This window comes from Opisthocomus hoazin, chromosome 3 (assembly GCF_030867145.1).
Source record: "Opisthocomus hoazin isolate bOpiHoa1 chromosome 3, bOpiHoa1.hap1, whole genome shotgun sequence".
Taxonomy (NCBI): Eukaryota; Metazoa; Chordata; class Aves; order Opisthocomiformes; family Opisthocomidae; genus Opisthocomus; species Opisthocomus hoazin.
In genome coordinates this window covers 54,663,701-54,688,181 of record NC_134416.1, presented here as the reverse complement: position 1 = coordinate 54,688,181, position 24,481 = coordinate 54,663,701, and the positions used below count along the sequence as shown (strand labels likewise).

General features: G+C 44.1%; 1 protein-coding gene across 5 annotated transcripts in view; it reads right to left on the bottom strand.

Annotated features, from left to right (window-relative positions):
* Nucleotides 1–21,545, bottom strand: part of ANKRD29 (ankyrin repeat domain 29) — a 34,502-nt gene extending 12,957 nt beyond the window's left edge. For 2 of the 5 annotated variants that reach the window (XR_012763448.1, XM_075416314.1), the window contains exons 1-6: nucleotides 21,502–21,545; nucleotides 15,577–15,687; nucleotides 13,908–14,006; nucleotides 11,074–11,172; nucleotides 4,077–4,175; nucleotides 966–1,064 (exon numbers count right to left, since the gene is read on the bottom strand). Coding sequence is in view for 4 of the 5 variants with exons in the window: in XM_075416314.1 (XP_075272429.1) it covers nucleotides 966–1,064; nucleotides 4,077–4,175; nucleotides 11,074–11,172; nucleotides 13,908–14,006; nucleotides 15,577–15,687; nucleotides 21,502–21,522 (528 nt within the window). In the remaining variant the exon portion in view is untranslated. The remainder of the gene's footprint in view (nucleotides 1–965; nucleotides 1,065–4,076; nucleotides 4,176–11,073; nucleotides 11,173–13,907; nucleotides 14,007–15,576; nucleotides 15,688–21,501) is intronic. The other 3 variants (XM_075416315.1, XM_075416316.1, XM_075416317.1) reach the window with 3 other exon arrangements.
* Nucleotides 21,546–24,481: the final 2,936 nt, after the last annotated feature.

Below are 24,481 nucleotides of genomic sequence, written 5' to 3'. Positions count from 1 at the left end.
AACTCCTAGGAATTCTCTTGCACCCTTACCTAACACCAGCATACAGTTGTGCAAGGTGGATCTAGCCCTTAGCACCCTAGCAGGGACCTCTGAACCAGCCACAAATCCAGCTCATACATATCATTTAATAATCAAACAGCAGCCCCACTGCCTGCAGAAGAGCTAATTTCACGCTTATGGTTGCCACTGGTAATATGTGTTTGCAGGATCAGGCCTGCTAGAGTAACTAGCTGGAAATGGGGACAGCAAGGCTTTCAGCATTTATCAAGAACTTCCAGTGATGAAGGTAACACTCATGCTGGAGTTTCAGAGTGCACAGGGATGACACAAAGTAAAACTAAAAAAAAGTAAAAGCTTTTGTCAAAGATCAACTTCAACACCGAAGCCATAGTACTCAAGGCCGGGTGATTTCAACCAAATTTAGCAATGTCTCCCACTAGAGTTCCTAGATTTTCAAAAGCTCTTCCAAGGATTTCCAAAAGAATGCAGGGATGTGGTAGACTGTGTAGGTCTTCACAAGTAACTTGGTACAACAGAAGCAGACCAGTAGTCGCAAGAGGTAGTGCAAGGCCCTTACATCAACATTACATACAGCTGGGGGGTTTTGTTTTGGTTTCGCTTGGTCCCTGGCCCAAACGTGCATGTGGCTCAAACCTCTTCAGAGGATCAGTCAGCAGTCTGATCTGCTTTCTGGTGTAAGTGCAGCTGGTGCAGGTCTAGAACAGAGCTTCTAGTTTCACTTCTTCCAGAAACGATCGAGTTTGCACGCAAGCAGAAATGACTGGGGGACTCGCTTCAAAACCACATTACCAATCTGACCTAAAACACGAATGCATGCACAGCCACAATCTGCTTTCCAGTGAAACACCTCCATAGGAACCTGGTGCCCAGAGAAAATTCCAGTGTTAATTTTTCATAACTGTAAAAAATTACACCCCAGCTCTGCCCTGCAGTGTGGAGCTCACCTGCCGTGGCTGGTTAACCTTTGCTCCTGAAGAAAGCAGCAATCGGATGACATCCAGATAGCCTCCTTGTGCCGCCAGGAAAATTGCAGAAGCTCCATCCTAAGAACAAATACATCCAGCTTATGCTGTGTTGAAATGATGCCATGTTTCCACACAAAACCAAACCGAATCAAATTCTCGTACTTCAGCCATTACGCCATGTAGCTGCAGGTATACAGCCATGCTCAAGAAATAATTACCAAAATCCAAAGTCTAGTTAGTAACAAACTATGGCAACATTTTCATTGAGCATGCACAACTACTGGCTCACGTCATATATCAAACCTGGTATTAAATCCTGGGTCTGGAACACTGTCGTGTTCACTGAGGGTGAACTCTCACTAGAGTCTTGTTCACTGAGGCATTGAGCTACACAACTAGAAAGTCATTCCTGCATAGCAATATAGGCTCATTTAGCTTTCATATGTTCATACAGAAGTGTTTTGCTACATAGACGCATGGTGAAAACATTTTCAAGTACTTTGCAAGACTGGAGACTCCAGCACCGAAGTCTGCCCTTGAGGCTGAAGGAGTAAGTACTGTGCCATACTATTGTGAAGGGCAACTTCCAGCAACTACCGTGCCACTGCTCTGGCACATCTTGCAGAAGAGATTTCACTTTAATATAACAATGTAAAAGTAGCACATGTAAGAGTATCTCATAGCCCTATCAGAAATCAGCATTTTCCTGCAAAAAGCCTGTGAAAGCAGAAATTGTGAACAAATATTGGATTTTATTTTTCCTCAACATGTCTTTCATGTGCAGGTGTTCTCGGAATTTGACTTCACAGAAACTTCTTCCTTAGGCAAAAAATTTAAGTCATATTTCATTAAGTTTTTTGATGAAAAAATTTCAAACAACATTATAGTCCATCCGACCAGCTAGAAGTGGAAATCCGCACTGACGGTGGGACAGGTGTTTACCCATCCTATATCCGCAGCACTCAGCACAGCGCGTGCTAGAGCAAGTTTTCCCAGGTGGTGAGACTCTTTTAGTTTAATCAGAGACGTGAATGAACCCCTTCACTGCATCTCCGATGTGCAAGTACACATCTCATGCCAACTCATGCAAACACTTATGACAAAAGACAGGGCATTTTACTGGAAGCCTATTGCTGACCTTGTTGGCATATCACTATGTTGGGACCGAATGCTGCAGTCTGCTGACTGATACTGCTTGGCTGCTTCTCTTCCTGCAAAACTCAGCACAGACTTAGTGAAGCATAAGCTGAATATAGTGCCCCAGGGACTGAATCTAGAATGTTTGACCTTGATTTCAAGACAAATGTCCTGGTAAACAAGAGAGGTGTCTGCTGGCACTATGCATGCACACCCCTGGGCCCTCTGAGGGGCTGTTTTCTCTGGCTGCTATGCAAGTATATGAAATAGGGTGATGGTATCATGTCCTTTGCAGGCTTCCTCCAGAGACAGGTATAGTGAGAACACTTCCATTTAGAAAGTAAACAAGGTTGTGTATTATTAAAAGAGCTCTTTATTGTAGCATCAATCAAGCTGGAGAACCTTGGGTTCTGTATCACACAACCATTTTTAAAATTATTAGATTTTTCTACTTTATTTGAATTGATGCTGTAATGAGAAAGCTGTTTTAGGGCTATAACATATTTCTGCAAGAAATACTGTTTAGTTAGGGTATTATCTTGTCTTCTCCCCTACCCCTCACATGAGTCAATTTAAGACTAAAACTTCTATATCTTGATGGTTTTGGGAGGACTACTCAAATGCATGCTGGAAATCCCTCTCACTTGGCGGCCTGCCAGCGAAGTTGCCAGCCAGATACCACTTTGCAAATGCAGCTTGGCGATCTTCCACAAAAGGAGCCAGGCTAATGCTCATTTTCAAGAGATTGTGTTCTTATTTTATTAAGCAGTTTTTTCTGAGTGGTTTTGCCCAATGGCTGTGAGCAATAAAAATATGTCTCTAAATCCAACTGCAAATATTGCTCATTCCCAGGAGGGATATCAAGGAAGTTATTTTACTGCCTTCACTTCTAGGTAAGTGTCTGCAGGTGTGGCAGCATGGCTATTTTTAAACCGAGTGGTAACCCCTGGGATTACCATGCAGACGTATGAATCACTGCCCTCAGACTGGAATGGCAATTGCTATTTGCACAGCAGTGAGGGTGGAACACTCTTCTTTATAAATACGGTGTGAGGGCAGCACGGAGGTGGTGACCCCCTGTGCAACCAGTGCAGAGCCCCCAGCAAGCTGGTGGCTTCTGCAGTCGCCAGCCCTCGGCTCCCGTGCATGTTTGTGGGAGCTGAGAGTGCAACAGCATCCTGCAGATCCAAAGCCCATGGAAATGGCTGAAAAACTTGCATATCCCTGAGGAAAAACTTCCTCTTTGTCAGTCTTGAGTGTCCTGGGGTAGGAAAGAGTGGGGGGAAGTAGAGGGAAAATCTGCCACTCGTTTCTGTTGAATGCTGAAAAGCTCAACATATTTGTGTCTCTATTGGAGTAAATTAAATCCAGCGCTTCATTGGCTCAATCCACCTTTCTAAAAAGTCAACTGAACAACCTCAGTTCAGCCATTTTAACCACTCTTTGCCCGAAACACTGACAAGCTAGAGATGCACAAATACCAAATAACGTCATTTTAACTGATATTTAAAAAAAAACCAAGATATTTAAAGACTTTAAGATTTTAACTTTTACTACTCTTTCTGGCAGAAAACTGATTCTCTACTACCTCAGGGGCTTTATAGCTATTCACTCTTTTGTCTGCAATGCAAATCATGGTAGAACATGACATGGTCTTTTGTTCATGGCTAATGGATAGCACAAACCTGATCCAGATTTGGTACATGTCCTTCATACAGATAACAAACAAAAAGGCAGCCAAAACATCTTTTCTGATTTTGTGCTGCTTCTCTCAGGAACACGAAAAGCAGGCAGTTAACAAAATTCACATCTTAGAAGAACAGACTACTATAAAACCACAGCGTTTGGCAAATGCTTCTCTGTGCTGGAGCCAGAGTATTTGATGTTGTCCAACCAACAGCGCATTTGTTCCACCACCAGTGTTGTCAATATTATCTGTGTCAAATAACTCACATAAAGTTGATCGTGGATGTTGGCACCGTGCTTCAACAGAGTTTCCACTACTTTTGCATGCCCATACTGACAAGCAGCCAGAAGAGCAGTACCTCCATCCTGTGAAAAAGCAAAGAATGGGTACAGCCAGGTGAGAGGGCAGGTGTTGGACTGAACACCACCACAAAAAAACAAAAAAAAGCAAATTTGAAGGCTTTTTAGAATTTGGCTCGCAGCAGTTCTGTAATGACTAGCTGCTGAACCTTTCATAATTTTAGTACCAAGTCTTGCCACATAAATCTTTAAACTTGGCTCTGTTGCTATAAACATTTTTCTCCTGAGGTTTTTTTAGTGAGGGACAGGAACAAAGAAAGTTCTGCTCTTTGTTCCTCATCTTCTGCCTTCCTGCTAGCAGCTTTGTTCCCTCCACAACTCCAAGCTCCTCCATGTCTCTTCCTTTTACAGCCAAACACCCCACCCCTGCTAAGCTCTTCCACCTATTGAAGGACAGCACACCTTTCCCCGGCTCCAAAGCCTACTGATACTCTACTCTTGTATGGCCAGAACTTCATGCCCTGTCGTGTCCTGTCTCTCCCCTGTTGGTCGTTGGCCTGGAGAAGAGTAGGGAGGATGCATTTTAAAGCATGCTAGCTAACTGTAGAAGTGTGAATCAGATCAAACTCATGGCCATCAGTGAAAGCCCCATTACTTCTGCTGAAGTAGTGATCCCTGCAGGCAGGATCAATCCCAAGCAGTTATAGTTGCTGCACATCACCACTAAAGGGAGACCTAGGCACATGCATCAAATCCTGCTTGTAGAGACACTCCCCTGGGAGTCGTCTGAGAAGGAAACACCTCAGCATGACTGGCAATTGACTCCAAGGCAGCTGAAACAACTGAGATAGCAGATGTGGTCTTGCCATCTTAAGTGCACTATGCCCCACTCAAAAATTAGCATTATTTCTGACACTGATAGGGAGAGGAGGTTCTTCTCTTCTGCCTGGGATGGCACCATGCCATCACGCAAGGATGACACACACCCCAAGTCATCCACACCAGAAGTCTTCTCTCTCCTTCCCTTCCTTCTTCCAGTCTCAAGCCCCTCCTCCACAGGATAAGCTATCTAAAGTATTTCAGATAAATGGTTTCTAGAGCTGTTATTAATTTGGGCAATAGATTGTGTTTTCCCTCAGCCTTGTTCTCTGAAACAGCTCCAAAGTTTTGTCTGAAATTTTCCACACAGACAGATATCCACAAGAGAAGTTACAGCTTGAATGGCCAAATGGATCTTTTATAATGGGAAGTGCCAATCAAATTTATTAATCTGTGGTGCTATTTCATACCTGTAATAACCTCACGAAAACTCAAGTTCTAACATGACTGAACTAACCCACAGGGACTGTCTATAGCTATTCTCAAAACCTCATATTCACTCTTCCTCTCTACAACACTGAAAAGCAAACAAGGCTTGAGTGTCAGCAAAGTCACAGATATGAAGCTGTTGTGACAATCTAAGAGTTGCATATTAATTCTAGATTATTGGAGTAAATATATTATGTAATCAGGTCAGTGGAGTTAAGTTACTCTGTAGCTATAATGAGTCATTAGACTTCCCTGTTAAATGAAACTACCCTAATTTAATAGGAACTGCTGGAACAAAACACAAAGGCAATAACAGTGGTTCCTAGATTAAAAAACACCTTACACACACTTAAAAGACAATGGCAAAAGCTAATAGCTTAGTGAAACCTGTTTCCTGTCTCCAACCAGCTGCAAGCCACTTTGCTTGAGTAGTGAGCTACCAGATCAAAAGGCTACAAACAAAAAACAGAGACATTTTTAAAAACTCTTTCTCTGAAGGAAATGGAGAGAGAAAGGTTAGTGAGTTAAGAAGAGAAACTGTGCTGTCCAGATTGGAGGTCCTCTGTGGAAAGGCAGGGAAGGACAAGTTTTAGGAAGCTTAAAAATGTTGAGGTTCTGTGTATGGAGGGTAGATAGACATGCTCAGTTAGCTGCATACAGGAACGGTTTATTGCTTTATGGTCTGACTTTTGTTTTCTAAAATTCTTGTGTTCTCAATAAACTCCTGTTATTTTGAAACAATTGTTGTGCTATTAACAGAATTTCTGGAGGGAACCAAATGACAGGTCCCAAACAAAAGGCAGGCCTGCAAAGCTAACTGCAGCTAGCACAGCAGACCTGAAGCCCAACGCTTGGAGTCCACCTGTGTGATCCCAGCTTGGGAGATGTCACAGCTTGAGGTTTAAGAAGGGAGACACTTTTGCAGGATATGTCAAGTGTCTCAAAATGGGGATCCTGACCAAGTGTTTGGTTGAATACATTGAATAGTTTTAGATAGATACATTTTTTGAAAGAATAACACATTTCCAAAATATACCATTTAGATCCTGCAGACTAGAGTGACCAAGTTTCCTAGATCACCCTGATCAGAGTCCAGGGATCAGAAAAAAGCATTGGGTAGTCCCCAGGTCTAGCTGCCCACCCTGAAACAATTATTTACTGGGCCAGAGAGAATTGGGTAACAGCTCCTTGGCTCAAAGGTTTGGTCCTTGATCAGGAAAACAACTGGGCTCTAAGGCCTGTGCTACTGTGTCTCCTTTGAAGTTGAATACGTTCAAAAGAAGTGACTGAAATTCCTTTGAATGCTCTGATAAAGAGGCAGGTCCTGCTGTAAGAAAAGGGAAGTTGGGACCAGAAATCGTTTTCACTGAAAAGACCATGTGGTAAGACAGCACTCAGTTAAATCGAGGCATTGTCAAACAGTGTGAAGGTCCATGGTTTCTTAGGGGGAGAAAAACTCAGCCCCCTCTCACCCCTATTGAGCTTCTGCCTTGCTTTCACTTACAGTTTCTTCCCTTTTTGCCAGCACAAGAGCCTTTCTTCCAGCAAGTTCTATCTAGACACCTCAATGTTTTACAGGCTAATAAGAAGGCAGATGAGTTATGAAAAAAAAAAAAGGACAGAGTTTAAAAAATCCGTTTCAGCCACATGATTCCCTCTTATCCTTTTTGGTTTCAGCTAAGACAAATAAAAAGCTGAAGCAGCATTTTTGGTACTGGCAGGCCTCCTGGAAACTCTGAGCAGGGCAGCAAGTGGAAGCAGGGACACGTGAGCAACCACAGAGGCACTTCTGGGGCGATTGTCCTTCCCCAGCGGGCACGAGGCCAATGGCGCAGCTGAGAGAAGGCACATGCCTTGGGTTTATTACTTGCTCAGATCCTGTTTTCCTGACACAGTGTAGCTTCTATTACTCCTTCACTGCAAACCCTTCCAGCTTGTATAGGAGCCAGCTCTCCCAGCTACCTGTGCAATTCGTCATCTGAAACCATTTTGTTAGCCCCACACAGTCTGTCCTCCCCACCGGTGGCACATACAGCCGCTGCCCATCTCCCGCATGAGCACCTGGAACAGTAGCACTCCAGAAGACCACGCTATCTGGTGTAGACTTCCCTGTCTATCTGCCTACCTCTTCCTTCACCTCTGCAGTCATCGCCTGAAAGTAGCTTAGAGTTACACGATGTTTCATCATCTCTGAAATATGCCACAAGGGAGGGAAACTGATCTTCTGCAATCACTACCTGCTGCGAAATAGCCTCTGACATACCGCTCGACCTAGAGTGTTGCTCAGAAAACATGCCACCATGCAAACCCTTGTAAGAACCCACATGCTTATAACATGTCTCAGAGTAAGATAGGAGAACGGTTCAATTTACGATGCATACTTCTAAGGATGCCAGACTGGGACAATGTAGAATAGTATTATTGAATAATATGTTTTTTGTAATAAATATGTAATAAAGTTCAATAGTACTATTTATTCTCTTTACAACATCAGCAGTTATTGCTAATTACTTTATTACACTATTTTTGAACATTTGCTTTCCCTCCCATAGTGAATGTCAACTCTAATAATATAAGGGGTAACAAGAATTGAACACCTATACCAAGACAATTCTCCAGCAATCTCGTATATTAGCAACAAATGTAGTAATTACAATTTACAGAGAGGTATATGAAAAAGATGTTGGGCTTCGTACTTCCCTATTTTAAAGTCTCTGTTTCCTAGGATACATTCAATTTGCTTTCTTACTCTGATTCCACATCTTCATTTATAATAGGAAGTTCTTTGTAAATGGAGAAGTTCTGCAGTGCCCTTTAAAAATAGTCAGGATTGGCCATATTTTTTTCCAGCACTGCTCCCAGATGAGCACCTTAATCGTAAAATGCCTTATCTCTGACCTGAAAAGGCATATTTTGTCAACTGTATTGTTTCTGGGGTTTGCGGCGGACGGAGGAGCCTGTTATCTTAGTCACCTGTCAACAGAACAATGGTCTGATGGAATAATTCCAAGCTATGAAAACCACATTATTATATCAGAAAATTGAACTGATACAAAAATACACTGGAAGGCCAATGGAAGATACATACTGTCAATGCAGTATGTTCTCAGTGGTGCCTCCTGCTCAGGTACGCACTGTTATGCAAAGTACAAGTTGGTTGCCCACCCAGCCTCAGTCTAAAATTCTGGTGGGTTACCAAAGCCCGGACTGGAAACTGTAAGCATTTGGATTATTGTGTCTAGATCCTTATTTCAAAAGAGCTGCAGTCCCCAGGCAAGGAATGAGTGAAAGAATGAACATGGCAGTTTTCAGGATAGGTCCCAACATTAGTGATGAACCTAGCAAAGCCCTCATACTACTATTCAGAGAGAGCAGATCCTTTCAGCAAAGGGGGCATGGACCTGATAGCTAACCTCAGCTTTTTAAACCAGTGTCTCTTTAATCTTGCACAGATTAATTTTAACTCAGCTATCCTTTGTTCAGCTTTTAAGAGCCTTTTTCAGGCACTATAGCTTGTGTCAGACTGAGTGCTGAAGTGACCGATGCACCTCTTGAAGAGGTGATGAGAAGGAGGGAGCGCTTGGTCAGGCACACTTGATGCTGCTGAAAAATCGCCTCACGTACACATTGCACACCAGTTTGCCATGTTATGTTCCGTGGGACTTGGTGTTGTCTTACGACCAGCTCGACTGGAAGTGGCAGAAAACTGTGGCCTGGAGAAGAAGAGCAACCTGCAGCTTAAAAGTTACTTAGGATTGGCACACAGGCCAAGTCAGGTCTGAATTCAGAAGAAGAGGCAGGCAGGAATATGGGGCCTGGGAGCAAAGTTTCAAGGTGAGCAACAGTAGAGCTCAAGCCTGCATTTGTCCAAAGATGGAAGCCACCAGGAGTGGCTGAATGCAGGAATATTTTCTTACCATTTAGGTCTTTGTTCCCTTTTACCTGCCCTAGTGACTCACGTCAATATATTTTGCATGCTTCATAGGAGATCATGTATTGTCATGAAGGATCAGACAATTTCAAGCCTGCCGTTCACCTTCTGGGCCAAGTCTTGGCATCTTCACAAACTCCTAGCTCACAGGAAAGGTTTGGTGAAAATGTAACTGTCCCTCTAGACACGACAAGGTACTCAGCCTCTGTCTTCCCTCTTTACCAAGTTTCCTCCATTCACCGCTTTCTCTCCCTCTGCCAAACGTTGCCCAATTGCATGCTGAGCTGCAGTGAGTAGCCCAGGCTCTTCCTACACCTGGGACAACTTTGCTCCTTCAGCATGGCTTTGTGGCCTTTTTACTGGCCAGATGACTCAAACGGCAGTGTAAGTTCACTCGCCCAGTTGTATACAGCTGAATGCAAGAAAAGATGATCCTTCTGAAACTTGCTAACCCTCACCTATACCCTGAAATAAGACTGAGAAGCAACCTTTATTTCAATGCGCAGCGTCTCCCAATAACTCTGTCCCACATAAGATTATCCAGCACTTAAAAATCCAGCTGTCGTATTTAGCATTGCAACCTCCTACATTGCCAAGTTCCACAGCTGCACTCCATGTTGTGTTAAACAGCCACAATTTCATTCATGTTTTTAAATTTACTGATTGCTGCTGTGGTCAGAGAGTTGCTTACCACAAGCATAGCTCCCTGGCGTACTGGATGGGCATGTGTGGACTCCGGCCACAAAACCTCAGGATTTTTAGTCCCTGGAGCATAAGGAGTTGAGTCTCTGATGTTCCATCAGTTCCCTTAATATTTAAAGCCTGTATTTCCAGAGACCCTGGAAAGCAGGTGTGGCTTGAGGGAATCATTCAAATCACAGACTATAACACCTTGAAAAATTGGTTACTGGGGGGTAAAGAACTATTCCTCCTTCTTCAAATACTTCGCTGTGGATCCCAGGGTAAGTAACTGGCAAATGTCCTCCCCAGATTATGGGAGTGTTCCAAAATGTGCCCAGCACATCAAGGGCAAGAATATTTAATGCAAATATGTTGCTTTTGGTTCTATTTGCTGAAAGCAGAGGTGCTAGTACTGCCTTGGGCAAAGAAACTGAGTTGATGTACTGCTGTCAGTGATGAACTGCTGTTCTTAATGCTGTTCACCCCATGAGGGGTGATGAACCAGACCCAGGCTCTCCTGTCTGTGCTTCTGGCTATTCAAAGAAGATTTTGAAAAAGGACCTGCCTGAACAAAGAAACAGAAGCTCTGGGGTGCATTTTGTCTTCTTGTCACAGATGGGTAAATGGGAATTTAGGGAAGACTGAGGCCATTATACTCTTATGTATCCTATGGTGGTATGCAGAGACATCCCAATGTAGATGAAATATCAGTCTGAAGTACATGTACACCTAAAATGGGATCCTACCTAACATGTACAAAAGACCTTTTGTTCTTGTATTGGAGGATGGCTTAAGCAGAAAGACTGATATCACTATCAAGGGACTGATCTTTGATCAACTTATGCCATTAAGTCTAGGTAGTAAATCTAGTCCCAGATTAATATTTTCACAATATGTTGGATTACTCACATTACTCAGAAAATGTTCAAGTGAGGAAATCCTTTTACCATCTTCCTGCTGCCATGTCATGTTTCATATGAACAGGAGAAAACAGCCGTGATTGTCAGAATGTATCAGCATGCAAAAATAGACCCATCATCTTACTTTATTCTTAAATTCAGTGGAGGCTCCAAATTCAAACAGAAACTTCACTACATCGTTGTGGCCTTGCTGTGCAGCAAAGAACAGAGAAGTTGCACCTGACTGTAAGGAAAAAATGGATTTAAAAAACCCCAAACACATAGCACACTTGACTGAAGTATAGACATTTCATATTTAGAAGTATTGAGCACAATCAGTTGAGCATCAGCTGAAAAGACATGATGATTTTGAGGACTCCAGAGGACATCAGGCATCTTAGGTCAGTTTTCTTCCCATTGCACTGAGAAATCTGTCCAGCATCATACATTTGAGTAAAATCCAAGTTTCACTAGGGGCTTTTGCATAGAGTTTCTAATATAGACCTCCTGGGATTCACTCACGTCTACCCAGTCACCAGATAGGGAAAGCAAGCCCAGAATGATAAAAGAATAGTCTTGCACAGCACAGGAACAGCCATTTTGAAACCAATCCCTATTCACCTGCCCCTACAACCTGAGACAAATAGGAGCATGGGATGGATTTGGATCAGGGTGTGGAAAGACCAGGGAGGCGGCTATTCAGTACAGCAGAGCTCCACCTTGCTTGACTCTGCACTGACAAAATGTGACTGCTGTTGGTGTAAGTCATCCTTGCCTCTTGTGGCAGTAGCTCTCTATCCAGCCAAGCAACCTTTAAGCAACTATAACCAGCCCTGCAACTCCTGCTTTCCCTAACCTCACCAAAGAACTGAAACCCCATATTTTATACTACTTGTATAAAATACTGTCATTAACATATATCAGGACCCAGAAAGTGAATATGTAAGATTTTAATGGCTGGAAAGAAGAAAAAAGGAAGGGAAGGAAGGGAAGGAAGGCAGGGAGAAAGGCAGGAAGGCAGGAAGGCAGGAAGTCAGGAAGGAGAGAAAGAGAGAAAGAGAGAGAAAGAGATAAAGAGAGAGAAAGAGATAAAGAGAGGAAGTCAGGAAGGCAGGAAGGAGAGAACGAGGGAAAGAGAGAGACAGAGAGACAGAGAGACAGAGAGAAAGGAAGAAAGGAAGAAAGGAATAAGGGAGGAAAGAAAGAGAGAAAAAGAGAGAGAAAGAAGGAGAAAGGAAGAAGGAAAGAAGGAGAGAAGGAAAGAAAGAGCGAGAAAGAGAAAAAGAGAAAGAGAGAGAAAGGAAGAGTGGAAGAGAGGAAGAGAGGAAGAGAGGAAGAGAGGAGGGAAGGAGGGAGGGAGGGAGGGAGGGAGGGAAGGAAGGAAGGAAGGAAGGAAGGAAGGAAGGAAGGAAGGAAGGAAGGAAGGAAGGAAGGAAGGAAGGAAGGAAGGAAGGAAGGAAGGAAGGAAGGAAGGAAGGAAGGAAGGAAGGAAGGAAGGAAAGGAAAAAGAAGACAAGCAGGCTTTCCTGACTTTGGGCTCTCTCATCCCACGTAGAAGGTGCAGGAAAGGGGACCTATACATGAAATTCACTCCAGTGCCCAAAGCCTTCACAACAACACATGGCCCCTTGAGGCCATTTCAGAGCCCCCTCTCCCAGACACATTTATGGGGCTCTCACTTCCTCAAGCTTTACAACAGCTTCAGAGTACAAGACTGCTGGTTGAGGACATGGATTTAGTTTCAGAACAGTGCCGTTTGTCTTTAGGACCTCAACTTCATCTGCTTTGCTTCCTTTCTGCAACAGAGCAATTCTGGAGGATTTCAGTGTTTCCTTTGTGTTGGCTTGCTGAATCAGTACGTACTGAGTGATACCCAAGAGCAGCTCCATAAAACTGTTCTCAACTTTTCCTTTTGTTACTGCTTTTCAAGCAATGTTTACCTAAGGGAAGGGACATGTTTAAATACATGTTTTGTTGGAACAGGACCCCACTGAAAGACACTGACAGTCGTGATTAGAGCAAGTTTAGGCCAGTAACTGCAAAGACACTTTTATCATCGAACATGGCATTCACTGACTCAGTAACTTGCAGATGTCAGCCAGAGATTAGTGCTCTAGTTCCAGGTAACCAAGGAAAGTGAGAAACATTTGCTTGCATTGTTAAAGTGACGAGCATACTCCTGTCCTGCACTGCCTACCGCCACCCCATGTTACTGCATGCCCTCCTTAAACTGCTCTGTTCCTATGACCAGTACAACTGTCGTTGTTCCAGAGCAGTCCTGCTCTCTGTGTAGCCAGCACACAGACCAGAGAGACTGCAGGCACTCCTTACAACCATTTGCGTGGAGTATGAAGGGAAGGCACTTTCCCAAAACCAGCCGCTGACATTGTCCCTTCCACAAACAAGCATCTTGTGGTGCGAGAGATGCCTTGAGTGCAAAGCAGAGATGCCAGGAAGGGTACGGGTGATTAAGCTGGGTGATTGTTAGAGATGAGTTGGCTCAGACTGAGGCAGAAACTCCAAAGCACACCGAGTCAAAATAATCCCTGGGCTAGCAATGGCATCCACTCCATTTTAACGACCAGACTCTGCGACTCAAAAGGTAAAGGACTTCTCTTTACCATTTATCCCATCCAGAGAGCTGTAACTTACTATGCCAATACGCAAAACTGCAGATGCATAAATGGTGTAACCCTGCGGGGTTACATCTCAGAGGTAACTGCCCCTCACCAACCAGATGTGCTGGAAATGTTTGATGAATTATTTATAATTGTACCTCTGGCGTCTCATTTTCTATTACAAACTCCAGACATCCGATTCCTTGGTGTCCTCAGGAGAACAAACTCTGTTTATACATGCATAGCACAGCAAGTGACAAATGAGCAACTGGCAAAAAGCAACAGACAACACTCTTTTATTATTTGTAATAAACCAATGGTCACTTAATCAATCCTTGTTTGAGTGCAGAACTTCTCCTACCTCTCTCTGCAGATTGATATCTGCTCCTTGCAACACCAATTCCCGTGCACAATCTATGTGGCCATAGTAAGATGCTACCATCAGAGCTGTTGTGCCAAGCTGGGAGTAAGGAAAAACAAGTCAGTACCTTCAACAAACACTTCCAGCAATGCTGTCTGCATGAGAGACCACCTCTTCTGAAAAGCTGAAAGAAGCTTATGATCATTGAAAAACTTGCTATCATTTAAAAATTACTATCAAGGATACTTTGAAAATGAGCAATTAGGTGTTAAAGCAAAAACGTTACAGACTTGCCTGCAGTGTTAAGGCCTTTCTGTTCAACAAATATGTATGCAGTGATTTTGCCTTACTGTCCCAAAACAAGTGCAACAAGAATAACAAGAATATTTTTTGTTTATACACAGCATTTTTATCAGAGGATCCCAAAGATCTTGGCATCATTTCCAGAGAATATCCTTAGACACAGGAGCTGAGTGACTTAGCTGAGTCACTTAACTGTGAGTCATAGTCAGGAGTAAAGGTCTGGGTGATCTGAATACTAATTCCCTATCCAAATGACGAGAGCAAACTCACTCTGTGACTCTTCACATCATACAAGAGAACTTTCCACACCAGAACTATGTGTTATGGTTCCCTCGGTACCCCATAAGGCCAGTGCTCTAGTGAACCAAATAAGATTATGGTTATAAGTATGTGGTGTATGGACAATACACAGAAACCACGTGTCAGAATCACAGCATCATCTTTGCAAATACTGCAGGACAAATACTTGCCTATGGGGAAAAAATGAAATGAAAATGAAAAGATCAGTTAAAGTCAATGGGCTTAGAAAATCTCTAGCACTTTGAAGGTATTCAAAGTGAAAGAAGCTGTGGCACGTTCATGTTTCAGAATGGCAGTGGCACTAACCCAGTACAACACAGGCACAACTTTCAGTAAGTCAGTCCCAACACCAAACAAAAGAAACCTGGGAACTTCTCAACCTCGGTTTTCCCCTTGGTCTTTGCCATAGCTTAGTACAATCAAGTAGCTCTCCATATGTTGTAGACAGAATAGCAAGACATACCCATCATCTATGTTTTCAAGCCATTTCTAATCTCAAAACTAATTTCAACCCATGCCAATTACAGTAAGGAAATCCCCATGAAATCTGTCTGTCACATGTCTGGGCTCCCCTTTTCTTGGCAACCTTACTGTCCCTTCATGTCAGTGCCAAGTCCAGGAGATACTGGGGTGGGGGAGGAAGAAGTCAGGAGGCCAGCGGTTCTCCTAATTATGAGGAGCTCTGCTAGTTGACAGAATCATTGCTACCTGGGCTTGGCTGAATCGACTTTTCACTGTGATCTATTACTACAATGAAATTTCCTTGCAAAGAGAAGCCTGAGGTGCTAGGATCTGTGTTTTTAATGTCAGCGCCACAAACAACCATGTAAGACACATTTTTGAGTGTTGGCAAATTCCTAACCCCTTGCCACTGATGTAAATCATCATGCTGTTTTATCTTGAGTTTCAAACTTGCTGCCTGACAAAGAGAAGGTTTTAAATCATCCCTAAGTGCCGTATGACTCTCAGATGCCTCATGTTAGATCCCTGCCACACCCGCTGCGCAGCGGGCTATGGTAAGCAATGTAAAATCAGTGCCGAGGGTGTAGGTGCATCATGTGCATACGCTGTCTTTGCAGTCCACATCTACTCGCCCACTGTTCAGCAGCAGCTGGAGGAGAGCCAGGTTTCCTTTCCTCGCAGCCCAAAACGCAGCATTGGCAAGGGGTGTTTCTTTCTGGTGAAAAAAAACAAAAAAATGTAGAAATAAAGCTCTTTGGAAGATGCATTGGACAAATACACACATGCATATTCTGCATTCAAGCCACGCAAGTTACAGCTTAGCTGTTCTTTGAAAACTGGAGCATGGAAGGGAAGCTAATTTAATTTCTTTGTGCAATTAAAGAGATCAGTCTCCCTGTGCCACCTCATGTTGTTTCAGGTCTTCCCTGTGTCTGTGGCAGCCTATGTCTCTTAGCTTGCTCTCTAATGAGACGATGATGCTAGTCCTGATCCACAGGGAAACAGCACAGAAAACCACGTGCTAACTGGTGTCTGTATTGTCTGCTTGTGTGGTGGGGCTGGGCACAGTCAGAGAGGCTGAATCATCCTGCTGCATGTCCTGCTGCAGGACACCCTCCTGGGTTTCAGCTTAGCTCTCTGCTGTCTCCTCCTTTTCTGCGTACAAAACCCAATATGGGAAAAGTATCGCTCATGCATCTTCCATACTGTTTGGTCTGCCTCCTCCCTGGAGTTAACACTGCGTAACTGTGGGCACATGAGATATCTCCTGGGAGATGCAAGAAAAAAAAGGCTAAAATCTTGCTGTCTATAGACTTACGGATTTGTTTACTAGGTATGCAAGGCAATCCATAAGGCAAAACTCTGAAATCTAGACAACATAGGCCACTGTTAAACAAACTGGTAGTAATGTAATACTCTTTGAGGATTTCTTAGTTCTAGAGACAATGCCACACTGTGACCGCTCCTGGGTAGGAGCAAATTATCACTGCCCAGCACAGAAGGAGGACAGCAGAAAGTGACACAGACACTGCACCTGACCTTCCTATCTGATCCACGCAGGCAGCTGCCAAAACGCTGCCCTGACAGGTAAGCACTGCGATGGGTGAAGTGTGGAGAGGAAACAGTGCCGTGATGGCAATGGTACCTATCCCACGTCAGGCTCATGCCGCTGATTTTTCAACAAGGTCTAAAACCACCAACAGCTCAGTACAGCATCATTTCACCAACAGTCATCTTAGACCAAAACGGTGTCAAAAATAACCGGGGGCCTTGCTCTTCAGTGAATCTCACCTTCAGGATAACCCAAAGAGAGTGCAGAGTGGATATAAAAGACAATCATTCTGCTTCAGAAAATGTAATACACACTTCTCCATGTCTAAATGTCAACGCGCATGCGTAATGTGGTAGAGAATCAGGATTGAGTGGTTTTATGGCTGATACTTCAAATGCACACATAAAGCAGAGTTTGAATTGCTTCACTGCAAGTAATAAACCTCACCGAAACCAGCAGACACAAGACAAATCCTGTGCGAAACATTCCAGACCTGTTGCACTGAGCACTTTCCGTGGGTTGCCTTTTTAATATTTGTAGGTTGGAAAATTGGCAGCTGTTTGAGATGAGGGAAGTTTCAACCATCCAACACATTAAAAGACCCTTCCTATAAACTGATCGCAATATTTGTTGTACTAGCACACGTCGGCGCCAAGTTGGAAAAATTTAGCACACACAATAAGCTAAATCCTGATCTTCCTTTTACAGCTGATACGTTTCTCCTGGTGAAGAGACACCATTATCTGTAGATAATGTTGATCAAAATAGAGCTAGCAGTTTATACCCTCCTTGCTGGCAACACAGTAGTGTTTTCTTATCTTCACCCTTACAACCACTAAAATTTTCTGTAAAAGCAAACAATTGACCTAAACACACAGTGGCCCATGTTGCCCTTTTTGCTCTGATTTATTAGGCAGATATTTATTTATAGAGCTGGTAGTTAGGAATGTTGTCTTATTGTCTTTATTATTATTCAGTGGAAAGCTGTTGCAAAAGAGTGATATTAGAGACCTTACAGAATGGGAAATCTAATTCCTTACTTTTTCTTGTCTCACCCTATCCCTTAAAATTTTAGAAAGCTTTGAGGTATGTCAATATATCTATACATGAAAAGATTTATTTCATCCATCCTGGTTTTCACTGCGAGGCCACAGGAGCAATGCGACTGCATTTTATCATGCCTACCTTACAACAACGCCTTTATCCATCAGGTAGGCGGGAACCGGAATCAATATTCAGGAACTCTTTATCTGTTTTCATCAGTTTACATGAGGAGAGAAAACTAAGTTTCCAGTGTTACCCTAGTCTGGAAGCAGAAGTCCAAAGTCTTTAGCCTTATGAGTCATAAATTCCTACCTCTTTTTTCCCCTGTAATTGCTACAGTAGCTCTCCAGCAAAGCCCTCAGACTTTGGATCAGACCCAAGGAATGGAAGAATTCTCCAGTGCATCAAGGATACAAAATCAGGTTTTTCCCAGCGGTGTTGATGACCCAGTTTGGAATGATTGCTACCAGTACTTGTGCTTCCCCTCGTGCCCCCACGTTGCTGGGGATTCCTTGCAGAAAAGTAGAGTATGCGGCATACCCAGACCATCAACCATGTAGTGATTCGATAAAAAAAGCAAACACAAATCTGAGCTATTTTACCTGCTAAGATGAATGGAATGTGCAAAATCATCCAGATGATCTGGGCACCCTACAAGGACAGCCTCAAGGAGTACCATGTGGCCATTTCTCTTCTCCTTTCGAACCAAGGATTTATACCTCTGTGCTTTTCTTTTTCAGGTGATATCAGCAATACTGACATCACTGGTAGGCAAAATGTAAGACACTATTTTGGGATTAATAATGTGATTAATTGAATAGTTTTGAGCAATAAATGGGTTTTAAACTGCAGGCTGTGACGTAAGCCTTGACTGCTGTTACCCAGTTACAAACTCAATCCTGTTTCATCAGATACTTCTTAGGGAGAGGTAATCTTGAATTTCAAGACATTAACTGGATACAATTTTCATGTAATTCTTACTATAAAGCAAGTCTGCTCCTAAAGCCTTAAAGGAAACAATTGATCCTCAGCATTGACAGTCTGGGAACAGAACGTAACAAATATTTGAAAAAGTGATTAGCTAATAGCTTTGGTGAAAATGACATGTTTCATAATGTCACTTGCTCCAGCATCAGCAACTTTCAGGATATAATTTCCTCCACTTCACCAAGATCTCTAAAGCTTTATTTCAAACCGTGGCTATGCAATTCATTTCAAATGCTTCTATGCTTTTACAAGAGCCCAAAGATGAAAAGCTGGCATCATACTCATGCTGTATTGACATCAAACAAAAATACTTATGAAACAATGGCCTAGAGGGAAATATACACTATAAATCTGACAAGAGCATTTTTTGATGCAGGAATAGAAAAAAAAAAGTGATAATGTATCTGTATGTGTCATCTTAGGAATACTGGGGGAAAAGTATCATTTAAATGCTGTGAACAGCAGCTCCTGCACCCTGCCCTACCTTTGACTTGTTGTTTGCAGAGAAGAGGCAGGTCACAGTGGGGTAACAGCTGAGGAGGAAGAGTGCAGTTTTGAAGCAGTGATCTTGAAGACGAAAGAAAAGAGGCAACAGGCAAAGAGAAAGAAAAGAGAGGAGAAAGAGAACACTAGCCCACCACCTTGTCACCTTGTTCCTTGTACTGTCAAATACAAGGAAATTCCTTTTTCTTTCTCAGTTTCCAAACCAGTCCTAATGGCAAGGAGAAACAGAGTAAAAAGTTTTAAGAAGAACTGGAAATCAGGATCAAGCATGATACAATGGAAAATGTTAGTGGGATGTAGGAGGAAAGAGAGAGGACTTCATTAGACAGCAATACATCCTACATCAAGAATCCTGATAAAAATGAAAGGTTGTTCAAGATAAACACGTAAGTTTTGACAGGCAAAAGCTGGTAGAAGAAGAGAAGATTTTCATGTGTATAGACAGTGAGATAGAAAGATAAATGCTACCTCACGGGTAAGTGGGATAATAAGATGGAAAACATGAATAGACAGCGGCAAAGAGAAACGGTAGGAATCCAAGGTAAGTACACAGTTTTCTGAGAGAAAGAGAAAATGCCAGGCAAAAAGACACAGAAAAGAGAGAGAAAGCAGACAGAGGTGGGGGCTGCAGTTCTCCAGAGGGAGAGGGAGCAGGCGGTGAGCTACCTTGAACCGGAGTACCTGAGAGAACAGAAAGTGAGAGGCAGGGTACAGAAAAGGAGCTGATAGGGACAGAACAGAAAAGAAGACCAGAACGACAAGGTAAAAAGCCAAGGAGGCCAAAAAAGGGGAAGACAAGAAGAAGGGGCTGGCACCAGCAGGAACATGGGGCTAGTATCTGCTAGGGTGGATACTTGTGATACAGGAAGGTGGGAAAAAATTCACAGACAGAATGAAGGGACAGAAGAGACTAAAGAAAAAAAAAAAAAAGCAGGTATGAGACCAATGCAGGACACCAAAGGGGATGACCACAGAGATTCCACCACCCAGTGAAAGGCTGAGCTGCACTGTGAGCAGATGTACCCTGCTCCCTGCCACGCCAGGGCTTTAGCTACGGTGGAAACCAACTGCTGCACCGACACCAAGATGACCCGGTGCCACCGCAGCACCCACACTCCCGGCAGGGAAGGCGCACTGACACGAGTGAGAGGCAAGCAGGGAATAATCCATTGAACGAAGCAACGCGACACAAGCAACGCGGCAAAGGACTGGCACAGAGCTGGTGATCGATAAGATAAAGCGCAGGCACAGCACCTAGAAAGTGCATAATGGAGGAGAAGATGTACATAGAATCATAGAATCATAGAATCATAGAGTCATAGAGTCATAGGTTGGAAAAGACCTCTAAGATCATTAAGTCCAACCGTCCGCCCAACACCACCATGCCTACTAAACCATGTCCTGAAGTGCCATATCCACATGGTTTTAGAACACCTCCAGGGATGGGGACTCAACCACTTCCCTGAGCAGCCTGTTCCAGTGCCTGACCACTCTTTCAGTGAAGAATTTTTTCCTAATATCTAATCTAAACCTCCCCTGATGCAGCTTGAGGCTGTTGCCTCTTGTCCTATCGCTAGTTACTATGGAGAAGAGACCAACGTTGGCCTCACTACAACCTCCTTTCAGGTAGTTGTAGAGAGCAATAAGGTCCCCCCTCAGCCTCCTCTTCTCCAGACTGAACAGCCCCAGCTCCCTCAACTGCTCCTCATAAGACTTGTTCTCCAGACCCCACACCACCCTCGTTGCCCTTCTCTGGACACACTCCAGCCCCTCAGTGTCCTTCTTGTGGTGAGGGGCCCAAAACTGAACACAGTGCTCGAGGTGCGGCCATATGCATGGATCAAGCTTTGAACTGAATCGTATTAAGAAGAAATGTTGTGTAAAATGACATGTAAACAAAACACAGACTGAACAGCCCCACCTCCCTCAGCCGCTCCTCATGAGACTTGTTCTCCAGACCCCTCACCAGCCGCTACATCCAGCATGAATTATTATCCGGCGGCATCAGCAAATTGCTGCTTGCTTCCCTCTTTGCCAATTGATTTTTATTATCAATCCCATCCTCAGATTTAAAAAAACTGATTTTAGGCGACCTTTCGAAATTTACCGCTGCTGCGTGGTTATGGATGGAAGAAGCGCAAGAAGTGCCGGGACCGACAAGACAGCGGGCGGGAGCCAAGCAGCGGCCGCCGCAGCCTGAAACCGAGAGCGGGGACGGGCGCAGCCTCCCGCCCGTTACACAACCAGCAGCACCAGCAGAGATGCTGGGAAGCGGCTCGGGGGCGGCTCCCGACCGCATCCCAAAAACCCCGCAGCGACCAGCCCCGAAACCGGCCCGAAGCTTCCACGGAGGCTCCCAGTGCACGCAACGGGGCTGCCAGCTGCGGGAAGCTCCCCCGTGACACCTCCTCCTCCCCCCCCCCCCCCCGGCGTCCCGCTCACCTTGAACGACATCCTGCACATCGCCGCGCGCCGCCCCGCGCCCCGCCCCCGGCCCCGCGCGGACGCGCGGGGCCGGGGGCGGGGCGCGGGGCGGCGCGCGGCCGGCGCTTCCCTCCCGCGTGGCTTGATGCTGATAGTTTTCTGGCTATCGCCCCCCTTTAAAGGCTTGTGGGGAAAGAAGGTGTGTTGTTATTATTATGATTAATAATAACAACAACTATTCTTGCTTATTATTATAATAAATTATTATTATGATTATTTGTTATGCATCGTCATCATCCCCCAAGCAAGACCCCGGCTGTGGTGGGGACCCACGCGGCTCAGCCTCCCGCCACTCCGAAACAGCGTTGGAACGGTCCGAAAGCCCCCACCAACCCCGGCCTGGGTCTCGCCATGGAGCTAAGTGGCACCTCCCTGGCGGCCCTTTGGCATTTCACAGCCTTTTTCATAGAGTCGTAGAATCACAGAATCATCACAGATTCATAGAATCTTCAAGGTTGGAAAAGATCTCTAAGATCATCAAGTCCAACCGTCACTCCAACACCACCATGCCTATAAACCATGTCTAGAAGTGCCACATCCACACGTTTCTTGAACACCTCCGTGGATGGGGACTCCACCACCTCCCTGCACAGCTTCTTCCAGTGCCTGACCACTCTTTCAGTAAAGAAATTTTTCCTCATATCCAATCTAAACCACCCCTGACACAACTTGAGGCTGTTCCCTTCATATATAGGAAGAAAAATGTTAACAGGTACCGTTGTGAGTACACCCACAAGCACGAGAGGCTGAGTGTTCCCTCACCTTGCGTGTATCCAGCTACTGCCAACCCTACCTCCCATGGGTGATGTGCTCTCATTAGGAAGACAGTAAGTTCTTAAGGACTTAATTTTAATTTATAAACGAACAACCATAAAGCTAATGCATGTTCTGTTTTGCCTGGCTGCCTCAGATTTCATTCAAAGTCTGCGTGATACAGAGTAGGCGAAACGGGGCATGCTCTGGTGGGGGATTCCTGAATTTCTTTGCTCTTGTTGGCTTAAACTGAGCCCTTAGGGATTTTCTTCTTTTGATGTGCACACATAAATCCCATTCACGAGAAAACTGCACGTGTGCGTTGAGAGACAATACTTGCACTAAGATCCAAATAGTTTATTCTACAAACCTGCAAGTGGAGGATTTTCTGCAGATTTTTTTCCCGAGGCCATATTCATCTGTGCATACAGTAAAACAAACCGTAGGCAAGCAGATGAAAGCTGCTAATGGCATAAGCTCATCTCAGAATGTCTGGTCTGGTGTGAACCTTGCCTTAATTACTGAGAAGATCAGACAAACATGGATGAGCTTTCTGATTTTTGCTTAAACTTAAAAATACTGAACAAACCCAGTAGACTGCATCGTTAAGAGCTGTCCTTGCTCTGACCCGGCTTCACAGTGATGCTTGCCCACTGATAGAGGAAAATATTACTGATCTCCCTGCCTCACCCCTGGAAAATCCCTGTATTTATTCAATCTGTTGTGAATGACATGTCAATCTTTGCACATTCATCAGCCAGAATGTTAAATTCTCTGACAAAGAAAAAAAAAAAAGAATTCTCTGGATGAACAACAAAAAAGGAGACTAATGCAGTACAGTTTTTTTTTGTTCTGTACTTATTTTAGATGTCAAGGGACAAATTTTGACGTGCCTTTCTTAATTTCCCGCAAAATCTGAAACTGCACCTATTTTCAGTTGCAACTGACCTCCTGTGATTTTGCTGGTTTCATATTCAAGTGCAATAATTTATTAGAACTGTTGAATACTACTCTGCCCTAGTGAGGCCCCATCTGCAGTACTGGGTCCAGTTCTGGGCTCCCCACTTCAAGAAAGACGAGCAATTACTGGAGAGAGTCCAGCGGAGGGCTACGAGGATGATGAGGGGACTGGAGCATCTCTCCTGCGAGGAGAGGCTGAGGGAGGTGGGCTTGTTTAGCCTGAAGAAGAGAAGGCTTATAAATGCCTACAAATATCTCAAGGGTGGGTGTCAGGGGGACGGGGCCAGACTCTTTTCAGTGGTGCCCAGCGACAGGACAAGGGGCAACGGGCACAAACTGAAGCATAGGAAGTGCCGTCTGAACACGAGGAAGAACTTCTTCACTCTGAGGGTGACGGAGCACTGGAACAGGCTGCCCAGGGAGGTTGTGGAGTCTCCTTCTCTGGAGATATTCAAGACCCGCCTGGACAAGGTCCTGTGCAGCCTGCTGTAGGTGACCCTGCTTCGGCAGGAGGGTTGGACTAGATGACCCACAGAGGTCCCTTCCAACCCCGACCATTCTGTGATTCTGTGATTCTGTGAATATAGAAATACCCATATAAGGTATGTTCTTTTTTGGTGACCCTTTGAAAGTTTATCCCAGAAAGCACTTAGAAACTGTCTTTTTTGGTGTAAATCTCTGTTTATTGTTACACTCAAAATCTTGTTTATGGGCAAAGAGGAAACACAAGTCATATATGTATAAACCCAAGAATTTAGAATAAGCAGAACTGGATCTTAGCAGTCTAATCCAAGACTCATTACTTGAGCAGATATAATCATTGCAGAAAAAGAAAAAAATAAGTCTATGTGGAAAAAAATCAATATTATAATACTGCAGTTAAAACTTCTACACACTTCCTAGTTTTCACGCCTTTTCCTGATATTTTCCTCACCTTTCGCCTGCTCTGCTGGGTCCAGAAGTCAGTCGTTTCATCCTGGTGACGGCATTTTGGGATGTTATGGTGAGCTGTCAGCATCTGGAGTTGGTCGCTGCAGGGAATGTGATTTCATGCTTGTCGTGGAGGATGAACCGGACTCGACACGACGATCAATGTGATCAGATACAAGCCGTTTATTAGCCCCAGATAGCTCACATTTATATTCCCCGTTACATACTCGGCAATCTGCCATTGGCAATAATCAAATTAAATCACATAGCAACCTGATTATGATTGGTGTGCATT